The 20115-nt window shown below is 41.3% G+C and overlaps 2 protein-coding genes and 2 long non-coding RNA genes across 6 annotated transcripts in view; 3 read left to right on the forward strand and 1 right to left on the reverse strand.

Annotated features, from left to right (window-relative positions):
• The first annotated feature begins 303 nt into the window (after positions 1 to 303).
• LOC109631783 (transmembrane protein 54-like) lies at positions 304 to 9633 on the forward strand. Of its 3 annotated transcripts, XM_069516008.1 has the most exons (7): positions 399 to 531; positions 1736 to 1932; positions 2950 to 3009; positions 4867 to 5058; positions 6201 to 6347; positions 6437 to 6809; positions 9500 to 9633. In XM_069516008.1, the coding sequence occupies exons 1-6, from the start codon at positions 480 to 482 to the stop codon at positions 6794 to 6796; spliced, it is 1008 nt and encodes a 335-aa protein (XP_069372109.1). In that variant the 5' UTR covers positions 399 to 479; the 3' UTR covers positions 6797 to 6809; positions 9500 to 9633. The 3 variants fall into 3 exon arrangements, with proteins under 3 accessions (XP_019946309.1, XP_069372109.1, XP_019946308.2); XM_020090750.2 differs by lacking the exon at positions 9500 to 9633 and having other exon boundaries at positions 304 to 460; positions 6437 to 7500; XM_020090749.2 differs by lacking the exon at positions 9500 to 9633 and having other exon boundaries at positions 400 to 531; positions 6437 to 7500.
• The window catches only part of LOC109631784 (hippocalcin-like protein 1), a 34562-nt gene continuing 22267 nt past the window's right edge, over positions 7821 to 20115 (reverse strand). Inside the window, exons 2-5 of the mRNA XM_020090751.2 lie at positions 18149 to 18317; positions 14891 to 15172; positions 12372 to 12477; positions 7821 to 11508 (exon numbers count right to left, since the gene is read on the reverse strand). Of these exons, the coding sequence (XP_019946310.1) occupies positions 11411 to 11508; positions 12372 to 12477; positions 14891 to 15172; positions 18149 to 18244 (582 nt within the window). The 5' untranslated portion in view covers positions 18245 to 18317 and the 3' untranslated portion in view covers positions 7821 to 11410. The remainder of the gene's footprint in view (positions 11509 to 12371; positions 12478 to 14890; positions 15173 to 18148; positions 18318 to 20115) is intronic.
• Positions 13700 to 14993, forward strand: LOC138405856 (uncharacterized). The gene is made up of 3 exons (XR_011239528.1): positions 13700 to 13771; positions 14569 to 14700; positions 14862 to 14993. It is a non-coding gene; the product is annotated as an uncharacterized lncRNA (long non-coding RNA).
• Positions 15055 to 18082, forward strand: LOC138405855 (uncharacterized). The gene is made up of 4 exons (XR_011239527.1): positions 15055 to 15211; positions 15423 to 15514; positions 16053 to 16174; positions 16366 to 18082. It is a non-coding gene; the product is annotated as an uncharacterized lncRNA (long non-coding RNA).

The following is a 20115-nucleotide window of genomic DNA, read 5'->3' on the forward strand; positions in this document are numbered from 1 at the left end:
AAATTAATTGGTTTTATACTATTTTATGAGGTAATTCCGTATTTTTTTCAAACACACAAAAACCCAGCACGTGCACTTGCATCCAGGTTTTTCGAAATTAATCAATGACGGGTGACAACTTTTCAAAATAAAAGCATTAGATGCTCCACCTTGTAAAGACTATTTAATGGAGTGGCTTAAAGAAAAAACAACATAGAAAGATTCAAAACATATGTATGGTGCTGTTTTTCCATTACTTCTCAAACTTTACTATAGTACTTTTTAATTGTTCTTTATTTATCCTTCTGATAAATCGACAGTCTGGGAGATCAGATCCAGTTTTATTGTGATAGCTGAGGTGTTTGTGTGTGTTTCCTGTTGTGTCACATTGTTTGGGGAGAAGAGCAGATCACCGTGAGAGAAGTCAACTCTCTGAACACTTTAAACGGATGGTGATCTGACACAGTTATGGCTGCTGCAGGTAATACATGTACATTTAAATGGGTGAGACGTGCAGAACGTGTGTGTGGAGGTGTTGTTGTCTTTGTGCAGGTGAGTAGTTGTGGGGCACAGCTGTCAGAGGATGAAATCTAAATATCTAGTGAGGGAAACTTTGATCTGATCGCAGGCCACTGAGGTTTAATCCGTTTCTTTACAGATCAGATGTGTAAATTAACACGTGTATCAGAGTGATCATTTATATATTCACTCTGATGTTCTCACCAGCAGCCTTTGGCCTACATGTTTAAAGTATGTCAGGCTGAACAGTGTTAATGTGAACTGCTAATTGTCACCTCTGCACGTGGGTTTTCCCAATGCATGCAGGGATGTGAGACACATACACACACACACACACTTGCATTTATATAAGTATATCAACTATTTTAACTGTGCAATACTTCTGTCCAGACAATGCAATGGCTCTTGTGCAATATGTTTCAATATTCTGTTTTCACTCTACATATTTCTGTTCTATTTCTTTCTCCTATATCTCGTAGCATTTATATTGCATTTTTTCTAGTGTCTATTTTTTTAATTGTCCTCTTTGCTGCTTTAACAGCAAATTGTCCTGTTGTTGGACTAATAAAGGATTATATTACCATCTCAACTCTCAAGGCCACTTAACTCTATCTTCAATATTCTCTATGTAATGTAAATCGAAGTCAAATTATTTGCGTGAACCAAGTTCAAATGACCATTCAAACATAACCACATTCAACAACCAGCTCAGATTCATTATGTAATGCTGCAGTTACTGGATGTCACGGATTCAGACACAAGTTTGTTGTTTTTCACGTGACATATTTTTCGCCAGGTTTCTGTTTGTCTGTTAAAGTTAGGCTTTAGTTCAACAGTAGATTGTTTTCATTTAATGTCTCACCTGATCTCATGTGTGCACTTTTAGAAAAACAGTGAAATTCAACATTATTATTCTTTGTGCTCCTACACACGAATGGAAAATGTTGCTCTAATATTTTAAAATTTAATTTCAGTTAGTTTTAGAAGTGGCAAAGACAGTTTCTCCTCATTTTTCATGTAGTTTTTGTTTGGTGCAGTTCCAGTGTGTCACAGCCTGTTTTATCGTTATGTGCTCAGCAGCTAATCATTAATGCAGTTGACATCTCGGTGGTGACTTTCTGTGTCTGATCAATACCCCATGGACAACATGGACGATGTGACCTCATCCGAAAACTCTTTTCATTTTTTGACCTCCTGCAGCACTAACTTTCTCCTCCTCTCTCCCCTCCGTCATCAGGAGTGTGTTGTTCCAGGCTGGAGGAACCGAAGGCCCTGATGAAGATGGGTCTGTGCATGGTCCTTATTGGTCATGTGAACTTCCTGTTGGGAGCGCTGGTGCACGGCGTGGTGCTCAGACACATCAACCTCCACAAGCAGGCCCGGGCCATGGAGTACGCCATCTCCAATGTGGTGGCTCTCACCTGCGGCCTGGTGGTGAGTCGTCAGAGATGAGACGCCTCGCACTGAGACGTTCCACCCTGACTGTGGCTGCACGCCATCTGAACACCACAAGAACTATAAATGATCATTGAGTGCTGTTGAAATTCTCTGAACAAAAAAGATCAATATTAAAACAAAGAGTTGTTTTGGCTTAAAGCCATAAAAGCCTGTCTTTAGCTGTTGGAAAATGCATTTTGTAAAAGTAGCATCAGCCTGTGTGTTAAATAAGGTCAATGTGGCTCCTTAAAAACCGAGTAGGACAATGTTTAATCCTGAAAATCATTTAGAATCTCACTCAAGCAGATCACTGGATCCCTCTTTTAATCAGGGTTACTAGTAATACCACATCCCTCCTCTTTTTACATCCCCCAAAGAGAGGTTATTCTTTCATCAGCGTTTGTTAGTTAGCTAGCAGGATTACTGAAAAACTGTATAAGTGATTTCTCTAAATTTAGAGGGGTAGGGAGTGACACAAGGAAGAAGACATTAAAGTTTGGAGCTGTAAAATGGCGAAATAGAGCGGCCTGGCGGCGGTATTTGCCCCCTGGTTGTCCTTTTAATGGATATATTAGAGCTGGGCATAAAATATATATAATTATCAATATTGATAATTACCACAATAAATCTAACAATATTATTTTCTTTAAACTCTTCTTTATGAGCAAAGAATGAAAAACACTTTGAAACATTTCACAAATCTGACTTGCTTTTGAAAGGAAAAGGTCGATTTATGAAGACTTTGTCAGGTCTGAAAAAAACCAACTGTCAAAACACACGCACGCACAGCGGCACATAAACACATATTTGAAATGCTTGCAATGACACGCACAGCTGTGATGCTGAAAAAACCTCCTGTTATGACTTGTGTTGCTGCCTCTCCTGTATGGAGACCAGATGAAGAGTGTACGATGTGAGACCTTAGAGCTTTCGAAACCTGTTTTTTTGCAAGGATTTTTGCATGATCTCTGTCCTTTTATTTTTATAGATGTAGCATCTGTCTTGTGTCTGCAGGGAATCGTTGTTGGCATTCTGGCTATCGTCCTGTCTAAGAACAAGAAGAGTAAAGGCCTGGTTTGTATCACTAATTTTTTTTTCTACTTTTCACTTTTTAAAATCACATTTTAAAGTTCTCAAAATGTGATTAAAAAAAAAGAAGAAAGATTCTTCTCATTTCACAGAAACCCCCTCCCTACTTTCCCAGACGACTAATACTAGTTTTCCAGCATTTCTCTCTGTCTGACTATTCCAGCTCTGCAGTCTTTGTTTCTCTCCCTCTCCCTCCCTCGCTCACTCCCTCCGGTCATGCAGAACGGCCTCTCCTCTCTGTTTAGTCAGCTGTCTGCTTGCTTGGACGGGACTGACGAGGCAGAATGAGTAAACCCGGGCAAACCTGCCACGATCAAACCACTCCCAGTGTCCCTTTGTCGCTGAGAGAAACTGTGAGGCGGGTGGGGCAGGGCTGACAAGCAGCAGGTTACCTCCTCATCTGTCTTGTTATCTTGTTTTTCCATGCATCATGTGGCCAGAATGAGACTTAATCTCAACACTCCCTATTTCGCCGCACATACCACTGTACTTTATCACAATGTGCAGGAGCTGCTACAGTCTCTAATCTTCTAGAACGTTTGTTTTATTCCTTATTGTTCTTATCAGGTTTCTATTGAACCGCTCAGTCATCTTCACAGAGGTCTGGAGACTTCCTGTGCCCTCGTCACACCTTCTGTAAACTTATTGAAGAGTTGGTCTCTCGATCCAGAATTTCAATTTGTCATTAAATCTTGTGCATCACTAATAGATTATTTCAGTTTGGTCAAGCTGCCATAATGCTACATCATACAAGTATGAGTCAGTCTGTCAATACTTAAAGGCGTCCCTATGCTGGCTGTGGCAGCTGCAAGCCCATTGGCACCTGCCAAAGATGTAAGGAGGGGTCACAATCATAGATTACTTTGTTTGAGTCCAAATACTCTCATAAACTTATATTATTATGTATTTTTTCACTCAGAAATATTCCTGGAACAATTTATCAATTTTTGGACCAACAACCACCAAAAATCCTCTTGAAAATGATTGGTTTCACATTAAATGTAACTTTTTTAATGTTTTGCCTGAAAAAGGTCACATAGCACTCTGTTGATGTTATTTAACACAAATGCATGGATCCTACATGGGTGTGTTCAAAAGAGATTTATCATAGTGTATAACCTACATGTCCCATTTAATCCTGGTATTAACACATGATATTGACCTGGATGGATTATTTGTGTGATGACATGTTTGGTGACCTCTCCACTTGCACAGCAGATGTTTTGTGGTATACTCTGGTTACACTGTGCTGACTGCATTTGCACATGGTGACATCATCAGGTTAAAGGTTCAGTGTAAGATTTAGGTGAAAGGGAACTATTTGCAGAAATGTAATGTAGAATAATCCTCATGATGTTTTCACCAGTTTGTTTCATCTAAATTGTATGAATTGTAGTTTTCTTTACCCCAGATAACACCTTTATATTCAAATACTTTATATTCACATTGAGGGGGTCCTCTCTCCAGAGGCCACCATCTTTTTTTACATTAGTCCAGACTGGACACACTAAACACCTTTTTAGTTTTCATGACAACTAAAGGCTGCCACAGGTTCTTTTTCATGTTTGGAAGGAGAGGGTGAGGTGAGGGGTGTTCAGCTGCAACATGCAACTTCAACACTAGATATCACTAAATTCTACACACTGTACCTTTAATATTTTCCATCTTCAAACAAAACAAGTGAGACGTTTCCTGGTGTACCACTATATACTGACACGTAAACAACATTATAAAGTCCTGTTCACGCTGACATTTATTTGTTTGTTTTCCTTTGCTTCCATAAAAGATTTTCCTTGAATATTAATCGATCATGTTGTTTCTTTGCCAATATGTCTCCCACAGACGTGGTCACTCTTCTCAGTCAGTTTGGTGTCAGCAGTCATGGCGCTGGCTTCAGTCATCGGACTCCTCGTGTCCGTGGTGAGGGCCATCATTCATGGCGGGCGGAGCCTCCTGACTCACTGCCGCTTCCCTGATGCCATCGGCTACTCCAGCATCACCAACGAGTGTCCCTTTGACCCCACACGTATCTACGTGAGTCTATTGAGATCACAGCGGCTTTCCTCTCATCAACTGGCTCTTTGAAGAGCGGACTGTTGTTACTGCGGCATAGATGCAACAGAGCGGTCAATCCCTTGTGCGTTTGTGTGTGTGTGTGTGTACATAGGGTGTGACAGAAGGATGCAGTTGAAGGCTGAGTGTCTTGTTGTGTCTGTCGCTCAGTCAGCCACACTCTGCAGCCTGCGGGCTGGTGGCAGAAATGCTGACCTGACCCTGTCGGGTCACTTCAGACTCTGTCGCGCTCCAGTGTGCCTCAGACCGACTGCCAGGTCTGCTCAGCCACACAGCTGTTTCCACACAGCAGCACCACTTTGGCATTTTAGCACGACTTGTAATCTACAGTTTGTCCGTTAAGTGACCTATGGCACGAGAGGTTAATTGCAGTCCCACTGTAGATACAGATAAATTGGTGCTATATCTAACTTGATAAATAATCTATGTTAATACACATTAAGTATCTGTATAGCTGCGTAGAACTACATTAGTCTGTGTTACAAACCCTTATGTGTTAATGTATTCATCTGCATTTGTTTCTGTAAATGAAGAGAAAAAAGTGAGCAGTAAAATGTGTTCAGTTTTTTCACTGATGTGAGGTATAATTGGCATCAGTTAAAGTATGAACTCTTCATTTTACTTTGAAAATCCTCACCAAAATAAGACCAAAGTCACATTAAACCTAATTGGAGTCCCAACTCAGAACGAGCACTGTCTCACATGATGTCACCTGAAAGTGTCTCGGGCTTCTGGCTCTGATAGATGCAGTAAAGATAGTTGGGCGAGGTTTTTTTTGTTGTTGTTTCCAAAGAAAACTCACAACGCTACATTCTCTTTGTAGCCTGCTTTTTCTTTGAATTCCCTCCGAGCACTTTTTACTCCGCCACACTCTGCGCTGCATATAATTTATTCACCACACTCTCCTGTGCAAACTCAAATTCCCACGGTTCGCTGCTGCAGAGGGCTCCACAGCCATTTGAGAAAAATACGATTCTCTGTCACCTCATTACCCGAACTGTTTCCTCATTTATGAGAAGCTGCTGAGCGCTCTTGCCTCAAATTGTGCTCTGTACGGTCCAGCTGGTGGTCGCTGCTAACTCCCCTCCTTCGTCCCTCCCCAGAGCACCACTCTGATCCTTTGGTTGCCTCTGATAGTGACCTGTATCACCCAGATGGTGTTTTCTGCCCAGTGCTTGGCCGTCTGCACCTCCTTCCTGGGCCTGCCGTGTTGTCGGAACCGGAAGAAATCAAAAGCCTATGGCAGAGCGGTGAGACACATTTTGCTGCTGAATCCCGGTGTACACATTTTAAATGAGCCATATTTTAAAACTGGATTATATGTTCTATTTTTGGGTAGATCAATGTGGTGAGGCCGATAGATGTAGAAGCTGCTTCCTCTCGCCACACAGAACCACCGAGTAGCTCCGGTGAACCTTCAACACGCTATTCTGAACCTCCTAGAAGAGGCTATAACCAACCTCCAAAGCGGAACACTGCACCCTCGAGACCGCAGCAGAGACCTCCTCCCCCTCTTCAGCGTCCTCCCCGTCTGCACCAGAGTCTTCCTCCATCCGAGAGGCGGCCCCTTCGCCAGCCGTACAGGGAAAGGTCAGACAGAAAGAGGCCGGAAATGAGGGCTGGCAGCGAGCAAACGGCACCGGAGCAACACCAGCTGCTGGAGCGGGGCACAGTGGAAAGGTCCAGCTTCTGGATTTAGCAACATTTGACAGGTGGGAGCTTGTTGAAGATGAAGGGCTGCGCGTCTATGCACCGTAGCGTCAAATCTCATTCACTGTTTTCCCCCTCAGAGCTACAGACTCTGAGGTGTTTTTATTTAGCAGTGCAGCGGACTGAATCTGATGCATGAAACGTCTGCAGCTCAGAGGATCTTTGCACTGTGTGTGGAATCCCTGTTATTTGAGACTGTGTGTGTGTGTGTGCGCGCTCTTTTTACGTTTTGTGCTTTTAATGGCTAAATTATTCACAACAGGATAGAAAGAGGAGACAAATCCTCTAAAGTCAGGACACGGTTCCAATTGTTGCTTTTACAAGGACACAGTGATGAAATATTGCAACACTTTGGGAAATGCACCTATTCTCTGTAGTTAGGATAAAATGAACTTGACATTACATGAAGACCTGAAAATCATGACTTTACTGTTGAGATTTATATGGATGATGGAGGTCGGAGAAATGTCCAACACAGAACACACTGTATGTTTGTGTGCGTGCCTTCCACCTTTTACCTGTTTTTGCAGGATGGAACCAAGTTTGCATTTTTCAGTAATATCAGGAATAGTGAGTGTGTTCGTTCGTAGCGTTTTCTGCAGTTAGGTCGACAAAAACCAGTTTCATGAGAAACCAGCAGTGCCAGATTTTGTATTTATTTCCTGAGTAAATAAAGTTTTTATTCAAAAATGATGAAGCTCTTCTGTTTGTTCCATACCTGACCTTTGTTAGCAGGTTAGTAAGTCTTTCTAGTATGTGGTAATGGCAGCAGGTACAGTGACCTGACAGGTATGACTGGTTTCACTCAGACATGCATGGAGACAAACTGACGGATATTGCGAATTCTTCCACGGCATGTCAGGTCTATGTCCCAGCCTCGAAAGAGTTCAAATGCATGTTACTCTACAGCTGTCAGCCCAGAAGGTGTCCTTGTCAACAGTGATTTACTCTCCACTTAAGTGCATTCCGTGCATATCCTTAATAACCACAAATGAGAAGGCAGTCCACACGTGCAGCTTTGAAACACATATTTAATCGATTTCAGGTCCAACGGAACAAACATGACATCCTCACTTGAGGTTTTCATGCAACCGAAAAAAAGGGAAGAGGTGTCAGGGAAGGAAGAAAGGGGGAGAGGGGCCATATTTATCCAACACAAGGTACCAGTTTGTCAGAGGCAGTGAGAAAAGAAAAGGGGCGGAGCTGTGATAGGTTGGTGTTGGGGTAGCAAGTGTTGTTCCTTATCCTACCAGCAGAAGGCAGTGGCACTATAGGATTTCCCCAAAGCAGAGGTGCAGCTGGTTAGGAAGCTCCTGTGCAAACTTTTGGTACAAGTTGGATCAGTGTCATATCATGTGGATGCAGCTGCACCAGCACAGCTCTCAGGCTCTGTAGTAGTTGTCACTTGGCCACCGCTGCACACATTCCAGTTTGTGAGGTAGTAACACAGTTAATAAATCACCATTAGACTGATGCTGTATTTCAGGCTGATATTGGACTTTTCTTTCCATAATTGAATCTGGTTTGAGTGTCATTTCTGACCATTGAACACAAAGTCTTTTTCATCTCTCACGGCAGACAGAGAAATCATCCATGTGCAATGAACAATTTTACTCCGCACATTCTCCCCAATGTGTGAACTGAAGCCCGTCCAGCTTTATGAAGCCTCTAACACAGATACAATACTTTAATTATTCTGGGTTTTAATGAATTTTTTTTTATTGTCGAGTGTAAAAAGGATTTCCTAAAATCAGAAGAATAAAATAAAGGAATGAAAACTGAGACCTTGTCTGCTTTTCTCTGAAGTGAGGTCATATTCAAATTTTGTATTCAGACCATTTTGAAATAGATTACTATACAGAAATATCATTATTAAACCTTATCCTACTTAGAGTATCAGGACAAAATCTACTCATTACACAAAATACCCTTAATCACTGTTATAATTTCACATTATTGATGTATTAAGCAGTTATTTAGTGTTGTTAGTTTGGTGGAACTATTTTTAACTGCTACTACAACTGTTTTATTACTTTACTTCTAAAACAATACATAATATTAAACTAATTCTATGTTTGTATGTGAATTCATAATCTAAAAAACGATACTATACTATAATTAACTTAAAGTAAAAAAGTCCATGTTTATAGAGGTTTAATGAAGTATAACATTAAAAATGTATTTTACTATTGTACTGATACAAGTATGAAAATGTACCACAAATACTCATAGTATTGGTATCAGCCAAGAATAAAGAAATTCCATTATCATATCAATATTAAATGTCCAAAGAATATAAAGTATCCACTGTTTCTGAGTCAGAAACATGATGGGTTTTTTGCTCCAATCAGTTTTAGTTTTTTCACTTTGGCCAATGGTTACATGTGTCACAGACAGAATTTATAGTGTGTTTATTTCCAAAAACAGAAGGTGGCAACAGAGATGCGGCAACAGGGCCTTACATGACTTATACATGAGAGAGGTGCTGGCATTGCTGCGACCAGTGGCTCTGTTTACACGTGCACAGGATTTAGGATGGAGGTGTTTAATTGTGAAACATGTTTTGTTCAGTAAAGGCTTTGTTTTAAAACTCTAATCTCACACAGTTGAAAATAAAATACTTTATTTGATTAGAGAAACCGATTTGATGCCGTGTTTCCAAGTTCTTCACTTTCTCTGTCTCTCAATTTAGGAGCTGCATCCCCCGGAGGCTGCATTTGAAGACTCATTGTGTCACAGTGGTGTGACTATACTGTCCAAGGCATCCTCCAAACACATCCTTCCACCCCCGAGAAACGAAGGCTCCAACAGGGGATCCACCGCACCCCAACTTATCCCAGGATTCATTGCGCTTTAGTGAAGAACCTTTTTTTCAAAGAGGTAATGGCACCAGAAAGTGACAAGACATGCAATGATGCTCTAACTCAACTGAACAACAAAAGGTGCACTTGTAAAAAAAAAAGGGGCATTAAAACTTTCTTGGCGTGTCAAACTTCAGCTCTATTGCTGGGTGAAAGCAATAAGGGCGGGACGAGCTGGTGACACCAATCACAGAGAGCCTCTGTAGACCAGTCTCCTTTTGGTTCGGTCTTAGAGGTCTACATAGACGGCCTCCTCCGAAGGATGCAGCCCCTGAATTAAGCTTATGTGAATCAAAAATGGGAGAATATCAATATATAATTAAAGATGTCGATTAGTGCTAATATAAACACAGCCACTGGTTTCTGTCAGGTTACGGCACAAGTCTGATAAAAGCCTAGAAAATCCAAATCAGAACAAGTACGTGAGCTCTCTCCCGTCTCATGACACCTGTCCCTCTATGTTACTGCTGTGTGAGCGGACTGATCCAGTTTATAAAAGCATTCAACTAGAGAGGGATGAACGAGCCCTTAGTGAACTTTCCAGTCTGTCAGAGGAAAAGAGAAAGAGAGAGAAGGGGGTTGGGGGTCGGGGGGTCAGGGTTTGTCCCAGAGACAAATATTCAGTCTGGTACGTCTGGTACGCTGCTGAGGACGCTGCAGAGCTACAAAAGGATACCGCTGTGCCTTAACTGGTTTTGCGTATTCTTGTCGTCGTCTAGATCGCAGGAACATGCAGTGTAGTGACGGATTGGGACTCTTCAAGTTTACTACTTGTCGATAAAGAACTTTAAAATACTTACAGATTAGGAAACAGCACGACATGATAATACTGTAAAAGTTAGCTTCAAGCATACAGCGCAAATTCACATGCACACACACATTCTGACCTAAATGCGCGGCCACACTTTTACAAAGACATGGCGGCTCAAACGATATGTGCTACTGGTGTTTTTGATCAAATGCATCATGGGACTTCCTTATTTCACAAGATTTGCGTATCCTCCCACTTGAACACAATTACAAAACTCCCAACGGCTTCGAGCTCAGCGGACATGTTCTCTCCCTCTGTCACTGTAAACTGCAACATCCTTAACAACTTATCAAAGTAAAAGCACAATGATAAGAATAAAAATGAATAAATAAAACAACATGGAGGAAAATCATATGTACAAATGAAAAACAAAGACATTTGAAATTTAAAAATCAACAATAAGCAAGTAGATATTTAATAAAAACCTAATGGGATCTTAGGCCTTCTTTTTCTCAGGGAAACATCATATAGCAGAAAAATCCCAATAACCCCACCCACCCACCTTTTACTCCCTAAACCCCTTTCAGATCAGACCATGATGCTACGCTACATAATACTGCCTTTCAATGCCGGAGTGTGTGCACCATACATGAAGACAAACGTACTTCATCTTATGATATACATAGACATACAGTATGTACATGATATACACGGGTTGTGGAGGAGAAAACGAGCGATCTCCCTGGAAATCTGACGTTCCAGAGAGAGAGAGAGAGAGAGAATCTTCCCCAAATATAAAAATGAAAGTAAAACGACAGTGATGACCTTTCTTATCCTCTTTAAAATCCCTCCTCTATCCTTGCACAACATAAAAAAATATAAGATGATATGAGGGATGAGAACCATCATGCATTGATTTTTTTTGTGACTGGTTCAGTAGCAACAGAGAGGAGGTGAGGAGGAAAAGGGGGGGTCGCAGCCAGGCGGGAGTTCAGAACTGGGAGGCCGAGCTGGGGTCGCACTGAAGTAGCCGCACGATGGAGGGGTCGCTTTTGGCACCTTTGATAAACTCCTCCAGGGACAGTTTGCCTGCAGGAAATATAACGAAATATTCATTAACAAACAGGGATTTCCAATATTAATGTTCTTGGTTTAGCACGTTCACAATGATGACCTGAAGGATAAACACTGATCAACCACAACATTAAAACACGCTGCAAGTCCGACATTAGCGTTCAAAAGCAAAGCACTGATGTTCAGAAGCTTCACAGGGACGTCAGCTCATATAGAAGTTAATATTCTTAATTACAATATAAGTAATTTTTAAGTATGGACACTGCATGAAAACTAAGTTGGTTGTTCACATATGAAATATTGAAATTAGCCAGTTTCTTGGAGAAAGCCTGAGAGATGAGCACTTTCTTGACTGAAGCTTTTGGCAGAAGTTTACTTTCCTTTTTCTTGTGAATCACCAGAGGATATACTGTATGTTCTATTTCTTTGTTTGGTGGAAAGCAGTATCTTGGGATAGAGGGATGGGCCAAATGTTCTGTATGACAAGAAGTGAAAAATACTAAAATAAGTAGTCCTGAATTATTACCTCTGTCAAGGAGGTTATGTTTTTATCAGCATTTGTTTGTTTGTCAGCAGGGTTACGTACAGAAACGTGCTCCATGAAGATAAATCCAGATCCTGATCAATATTTTTTTTTTAACATTGTAAGAAGTTTTTCAAAAGTTTTTGCTGAATTCTCAGAAAATAATTCATGGATTTTTAGGCCAGGGAGGGGTAGGCCTCAGGGGAGGTGTGTGCTCTACTGAGCGCCAGTCTAAAACTTGTTTGAGCACATTTCAAAATGTCTTTGTTTCATTTGTCTGCTGCTCATCACTCCTGTCCTCTGTTCTATCTCTGCAGCATATTCACCCCTCCATGTTGCCATTTCCTCCACTCACCATCATTATTGAGGTCCATTTGTCTGAAGATCTTATCCGTCCTCTTCTCTGGCGTGGATTCATCCTCTGGCATCTTCATCACAGATGACACCATCTTGTAGATGGCCTGAGACACAGGCGGCGGAGCAGGCGGGAGGGAAAACAAGAGAGAGAGACATAGTGGGTGGGGGCGAGAGAAAAGAAAAGATAAGTGAATTCAGGACAGCAGGGATCCATTAAGGAGGCTCAGTGGGGAGAGAAATAAAACACGAGTGAAGTGAAAAATAAAGTCACTGCAGCTTTCGAGATGCTGATACACTGACATTTGTTATTCCTGATGCTCAGAGCTGCACCCTGGGCAGCTTTTACACAAAAACCCACACAGGGTCTGCACGCCTGTAGAAACACGCGATCATACCAGACAGAAGCGACAGAAGCCGCATGTGCCAACAGGCTGGGGCAGTCATGGTGGTGGGTGGGGGTGAACACTCAGAGCTTATACTGTATTGATCTGATACGAGCGCCTCCCGTCTCCCGAAAGCATTAAATGAACCTCTGCAAGTGATCACGGAGAGTCTGCGACGATCAGCTGGCCTCAGGCACAGAGTTACCGTCAGCTTATGTGCCCAATAAATCTCTTGCATTGGAAAAATAGTGTGTAAAAGTGACGGTGGATCAGTCTCACAGCAAAGCAGTCAGGAGGCAAGGTAGCTTAAGCCCTTTGTGTTTTCAGTGAAATTTCATCTCTTGGAGAACAAAATGAGAGTTCATATGTTTCACAATATCAAAAGTGAATACTAAAAGGACAATGAGGATGACTCACAATTTCTGTCGTAGTCTCTTTTATCATTTGACTTTAAAGCTGCTTTCAGACATGCACTGGACTCCAGATAATCTCCTGAATTTATCCAGAGGGGCTGTATGTGAGAACGCAAAGGGTGAGCTTATGTGGAGAAAACAGAAAATATCTCAGGATGAAAAGGAGGTGTCATACACGTAGAAGGGGCTGACGCTGATGTCAATGTGCTGGAACCAAAAACGTGATCTCCACGGCTGAATTGACACGTTACATCCTGCCACCTGAATAATATACCACCCCACGTCTGAAACATGTGAAAGACGTTTTGACGTTTGCTGTAGTTCATGTCTGAAAACGACTAAACACAATGACTTGTTTGCTGCTGGACAATCATTTTCTACATGATTTATGTGGCAAACATTTCCTGCTCCGTCCACTTTTTTCTATCAACAGGAACAGGTTGCCATGCCATATTTTGTTGGACGTTTCTTTTGATTACGATGGCGATGACAATGTGTCCGATAATGTGGTGTAAAACAAATTTGACTTCCTCCACAGTGACGATCTCTCCGTCTCTGTCGGCGTGCAGTGACACAATGGGCCCCACCTCTCTCATCCACTGGTGCGTAACCTTAATGAGCTTGAGGATAATCCCAGTATTCTGCACACTCAGGGATAAACTCTTGTTAAATTTAACTCACTAATCCATGAGCACTCGGAGGTGCACGAGCACACACACACACAGCACACACACAGACACACACACACCACATACAGGAAGATCTTACGTCCAATATCCCCACATATGAGTGTCTTTATTTCTTCTCTTGAACAGGGAAAGGATTACATGCAGCACTAATGCAGACCTGTACTTAACCGTCTTCACAGCAACAGTCTTGCAATCAGCACATTAAGTATAACCCATGCATACTTAAACAAATGTATTAACTTGCATAATTTAAGTGAGCACTTATCATATAAGTAAGCGCTCTATTTCTGTCCAAGTCGACATATGATTGGCTGTAGAATGTTTCTAGGAAATGTGAAGGTATGTTGGAAATGCTGCAGTTAAGAAAATGACCAGCTAAACTGCACCATGGAAAGCAAAGTTAGGTTTGGTGACTAAGGGATTAATGACACTGTTGCTCACATGTCACTAATATTCAGATCCACTTGTTTGTGCATTTTATCTTGAGCTTAAATCTAACCTGTTTTAAAGACACACGGGTCTGGCTGTCATAAAAGATGGAAATGGATGAATTATGGGAAATGTAGGATCTTTCACACATTTGTGAATTTTAAATGGTCTGTATTTCTTATATATCACTTGTCTCGTATTGATGACCACTCAAAGAGCTTAACAGTACAGTTTTACCTTTCAGTCATTCACACACATTCATGAAGTGCATTTATGTGCAGCTCTTTCTCTACACGGCACAGCCATTTGTGCTCCAGTGTCTTGCCAAAGGACACTTGGCAGATCCAGTGTTTTGGTGTTTGACCAAAGGGAGGGACTCAAAGTCAGGACGTATCAGCCACTGTACCAAAGAGGTAAAATCATTTCCTCTGGCCTCGAAAGCAGATGTTTTTTTTTGTTTTGTTTTTTAGCTAAAAAATCCCTGAGTAGAAGTGCAGTCTTTTCAAGAATTAAAAATACCCTGCGTGCTTTTTTTTTGTCTAAATGCATTAACTCTTCCTTTGCCCCCAACCAGACTACATTACCCATGGGTCCCTTGCTCACCTGTACAATCTCCAGCATCTCGTCGCGGCTGATGTACCCGTTTCCGTCCAGGTCGTACATGCTGAAGGCCCATTTCAGCTTCTGCTCCAGCTTGCCCCGTGACGTGACGCTCAGGGCAATGATGAACTCCCGGAAGTCTATCGTCCCGTCACCATTGGTGTCAAAGGTTCGGAAGACGTGCTCAGCGAACTTGGAGGCATCACCGTAGGGGAAGAAATTGGCGTAAATCTTCTTGAACTCTTCAACATTCAGGGTTCCGCTGGGGCAATCCTTCAAGAAACCCTGCCGGAAGGGAGAGAGACGACATGCAGTAGGACATAGGTAAAAATAAGTCCCTTAATTCTCCAGGACAATACAATACATCTCTATAAGATAATTATTACTTTAGCAGACTCCTATTGTAACTAGCAGATAAAAAGCCCTGTCAGGGGCAGTTGGGGCAGTCATATTTCTGTCACAAACTTTGACCAGTAAAGGTTACATTCAGTTAATGCTCTATTCTGGACAGATTGAAGAATTGATTTTTCAACAGGAGCTTGGCCTTGGATAGTCGAAGGCAGTTCTACCCCTTTTTCAAGGAATCACATTTGATAAAGCACCATTGTGCCTGAGAAGAAAAGGGAGGTGAGAGTCATGTCAGTCTGCATCTTTGTTCTGTCTCCCTCTTTTTTTCCACCTCTTTTTTACAAAGGCTTTTAAGACAGAATCAGAAAGGTGACAGAGTCATTGTCCAGATCTAAAGGCAGCACTTTTTTTGATCATCATATTAAATGTTCTCTGACATGAAGGTGGAAAGCTAATATGACTCCTCATAAAAAAATGTCATTGGCAGATATTCAGCAAGAGAGCTTCACAACTTGAAGTGAAGCTTTCTGACTCAAAGCTCAGATTTATTGCTAATAAATCCCCCAAAAGACAAGCTGGATGAATTCTCATAGACCCTAGGCACCTTTACATCCTGTGAAATATATTATGCAGTTTGCATGACATCTCCAGCATCTAGGAACTGTTAATCTGCTTAGAGCAGTCAGTTCTCAGGTAACTTCAGATGTCTTAAGCAGAAGTCTTTACTGGAAGCTTGAGGAAGGTGATGAGCAATACGGATGTGAACAGGCTCACACATGTAATGTCACCTAAAATCTGAAATCTGTTGTCCTTGCAGGGCGTATTTAAGGATATTGCCGTGCTCGGACCTTTTGAGGTGAGCAAATGCGATAGTTGCTGCCTCCAGTGGAAATGCATGGGTGGAAATTCCCACGACGAAGGATCTTTCAACTTCTGCTGGTGAGTATAGAACAAACAGCTGTTTACATCATTGTGCTGGGATGTGGGCTCTAGCTTGTGCACAAAACAGTGAGTTAGTGAGCCATGAGTAGCATTCAACCACAACACTGAAAACTAACCCAACTCTCATGGAATCTCGTGGATAGACTGTAAGATGGATGATGTGTCTCTTCTTTCCTCCTACTATCCAGAAATGAAGCCAAATTATCTTGGCTGAGAACAAGGCCCTCTTGCACATTTGCACATCTAGCGATCGAGAGAATGGTACCACAGTAGCGAGGACCTGCCCATATACACACTCGACCAATCGTGAGTCAGTCTTAGCTGTCAATCATGACGTTTTACCTCATTTTTTATAGCATCAAATAACTAATTAAAACCAAACGTACTGGAAAAATAATCACCTGAAAATACATCACTGATAAACTACCTAAACAACAGAAACCATATTTGAAAAAAAAAAAATGTACTTGTACTTTTCCAGTTTGGTTCATGTTCCATCTCCTAACATGGAGGAAGCGTGATTTATGACCCGTACTGCAGCCAGCCACCAGGGGGCTTTTTGGGAGCTGTCATGGCAACCCTCTTTACACTCCATGGAAAATTCTATTGTACTCAATTATATAAAAGTCACTAACTTGAACCCCCAGCCTGGAGTCCCAGTCCATTTTAACAATTTGACCCTGATGGCTATGGAATCTGCCATAGTGTTTTCTCCACCACAACCTTGACACTGACATTAAGCTTGTTTTTCGGGCCTTCTTATGCAGGAAGCTTAATACTAACTAAGACCTAAGACCGACAAATGGAAAGATTCCTTCACAATCATCATCATCAGCATCCACAGTCAGTGTGAAGAGACCCTGGGTCAATAAGGCTTAAGTCACAGGTCAGGGAAGTGACGGTTCGACATGTGCAGCCCTGATTCAGGACAGCTCACACAGATGTTCCATAGATCTAATCCATGTATAAAGCCATATAGCTGTTACACAAACACACATCTGTGCACACACGACGGTCAGTTCACTTTGGCACTTTATCATGCTAAGATCTAATTCAGTCTCCCCAGTGGATTAATAGACTGGGAGCGGGTGGAGCTCTAGCCAGGACAGAGGCAAATGTCACATTGAAGGCAGCTGTCGGTTTTAGTAATTACTCACGAACATGACTTTACTGAGGAAGTTCACAGATTCATTTAAGCGCACTGTGTTATGTTTATTTCTCAAAAACATAATTGTAAGGATATTGTTTGGTGTGTGCTTTATAACATACAGTGTTTTCAGTTGTTATTAAGTATTCATCTGTGTTGACAAGTGTGACCAAAGGGATATTTGCCCGTGACTGAGGTGTACAGCTGACCTTTGACCTCAAAGTTAACACACACACACATTAACAAACGTTATTAAGTCTCGAAAAACTGCATAGTATTCAGATCTTCTCCTTAGAGCTGCATTCATGTGGAAAATCCACTGTGAATTGACCCTGCATTTCCCCTCAGCTCTTTTTTATAGACAATTTAACTTTGTTTTGTTTTTATGGTCTGTACCTTTATTTGTTTTGGTTGCCTCTAACTGCTCTCATCGAACTTCCAGCAGTAGATAGTTGCTTTCAGGAAAAATAAATAGTTGCTGCTGAATATAATGTTGCATGTAGCAGCTAAAGAGGTGGAGAACAACACAGAGCTAAAAGGAAAAATAAAAAACAAGAGCTCACATTTATGTGGTATCATTCATTTTGACTTGAGATGAATTTTGGTAAAGTTAGTTAAGTTGTGGCTAATTTTCATTACTGTTCACTTAATTTTATCTATAACGTCATTATCATATCATAATCATATATTTTGTATTCAAAGTGCAATTACGTTACAACTACTGCTGTCAAAGACGTAATAAATGAATATGTCAAATCTAGAGTTATGATTTTGTGCTGTCCCAAAAATGTCCAGTCTCTGCGTAACGAGTCGTGTTTGCGTACCTTGTACCACTCCTGCAACTCGTGGTCGGAGAACTCAGTATTCTCCCGAAGGTCCTGCAGCATCTCTGGCCGCAGTTTGCTGTTCTGTTTACCCATGGTAACACGACAGGACTCTCGGTTTCCTTGACGACAACAGCAACTACAGCTCTGGCCAGTCCACTTTTCACACCTGTCAGTCAGAGATAAAGAAACAGGAGGTCAGCAACAATTAGAAAGAGAGGAGGATGAACTCTGGGGACGCATGAGAACGGAAAGCAGGTGGTGGAGCCACAGATAAAAAAATATAGGGAATTATAAATGAGGATTTATGAAACTAGAATAAGCATTACCTTCACTTGAAACATATGTTTTCAGCAAGTAAACATTGGAAAAGTATTTTTATAGAAAGAATTGCTAAAGTGACAGCATGACTTTGTCCATTCACTCAATGACTTTCTGCCTCTTGTAATGAAATCAAAATGAGCCCTGTCACCGTGTCACAGTCCCCTTAACACGAGATGTTATGCAACTCAGCGAGAGCTGCTGCATTACATTTGCAAAACATTAAATAATCCTTAACGCACCCCCAGTGACGTCAAGTGCAAACCCACTGATCACATTTATGGGTTTATCTGGCCATCTGTGTGTTTGTGTTTGTCATATCAGCAGTGTGGCATGTTTGTGTGTGTGTGTGTGTGTGTGTATCCAGATCTCCTAATCTTTATTTCGGCCCAACCTGCTTGACAAAACATGATTCCAGTGATGCAACTCTGTCCCAAAACCGTTACTAGGAAACCAAGTCTTTTAACTTCCACCAATTTGTCCATTAATAATACTGTCATTAATGCATCTTAAGTGGGATTTCCAGGAAATAATTAATAGATTGTAATAAAGAATGATCATTTTAAAAGAAACATACTGGGAAATATGCCAATTTGCTTTCTGGCAGAGAATTTAAAGAGAATATTGATAGATGGCTATATCAGCACTCCGATAGCTGAGCATGAAAAGCAATTAACAATGAATTGAATGGTTCATACAAACATTTTTAAGATGTTAAATCCCCTAAAACATGTCTGGGGAACCCCTGACTCTTAATGCAGCAAAAGAGACTATTCATAAATACAATAAAAGAAACTGAGAAATAAAAGAACCTCAGGACAGCAGTTAAAATGGACTGAAAAAGGAAGAAAACAACATCAAATAATAGACTATGTCCTTCAGGGTGGACCCTATTGGCTGTATGCCTGTAAGAACATGGGCAGGGTGAACATGCTGCAACTCATCACTGAAAGGCATCATCTATCCAAACATTATCAGTAACGCATATTGTTTGAGGGTGCTGGGGAGGCTGGAGCCAATCCCAGCTGACATTGGCTGAGTGGCGGGTAAACTCAGAAAGCAGTGGCCACCATAAGTTACTAGTCAAATCCAACTAAGTAAACCTGTAGTAGCTCAACTCCTGAGCATACTGAATCGAGCGATACATTTGATGCCCTGTCCACACTAATGCAGATATTTTACAAAACAAACTTCCTCCTGTGCGTTTGGGCTGCTCGTCCACGTCCATGTTATTTTTACAAATGCCTTCCAATGCAAAACATAGCATTTGGGATGCGGTGATGTCACTGCTTACTTTGGGCATGCCCACTGTTGCTTTGTATAATGTGCATGCACCAGAAACAACAACAACCACACGCTCAATATTTTATTGTGAAGGATCATTGGTGGAGAGTTTATCGCAACCTACTGGCAAAGCATGTTTGCTTATCAATCAGCATGTAAACAATGATATGATATGTATCCAGCATGGTGGATTCAGTTCATGTATCATATGTATTATTTGGTATATTAATCATTAATTTGTGGTATTTTTGGTTCACATTCAGAAAATCTGATTAGTTCACACGTTAATTAATATGATACAACTGATGCGTGCTGATTTGACACTTAATATAGACTGAAAAAGTTTTGTTTAAAAAAAAGAG

Source organism: Paralichthys olivaceus, chromosome 20 (assembly GCF_024713975.1).
Source record: "Paralichthys olivaceus isolate ysfri-2021 chromosome 20, ASM2471397v2, whole genome shotgun sequence".
Taxonomy (NCBI): domain Eukaryota; kingdom Metazoa; phylum Chordata; class Actinopteri; order Pleuronectiformes; family Paralichthyidae; genus Paralichthys; species Paralichthys olivaceus.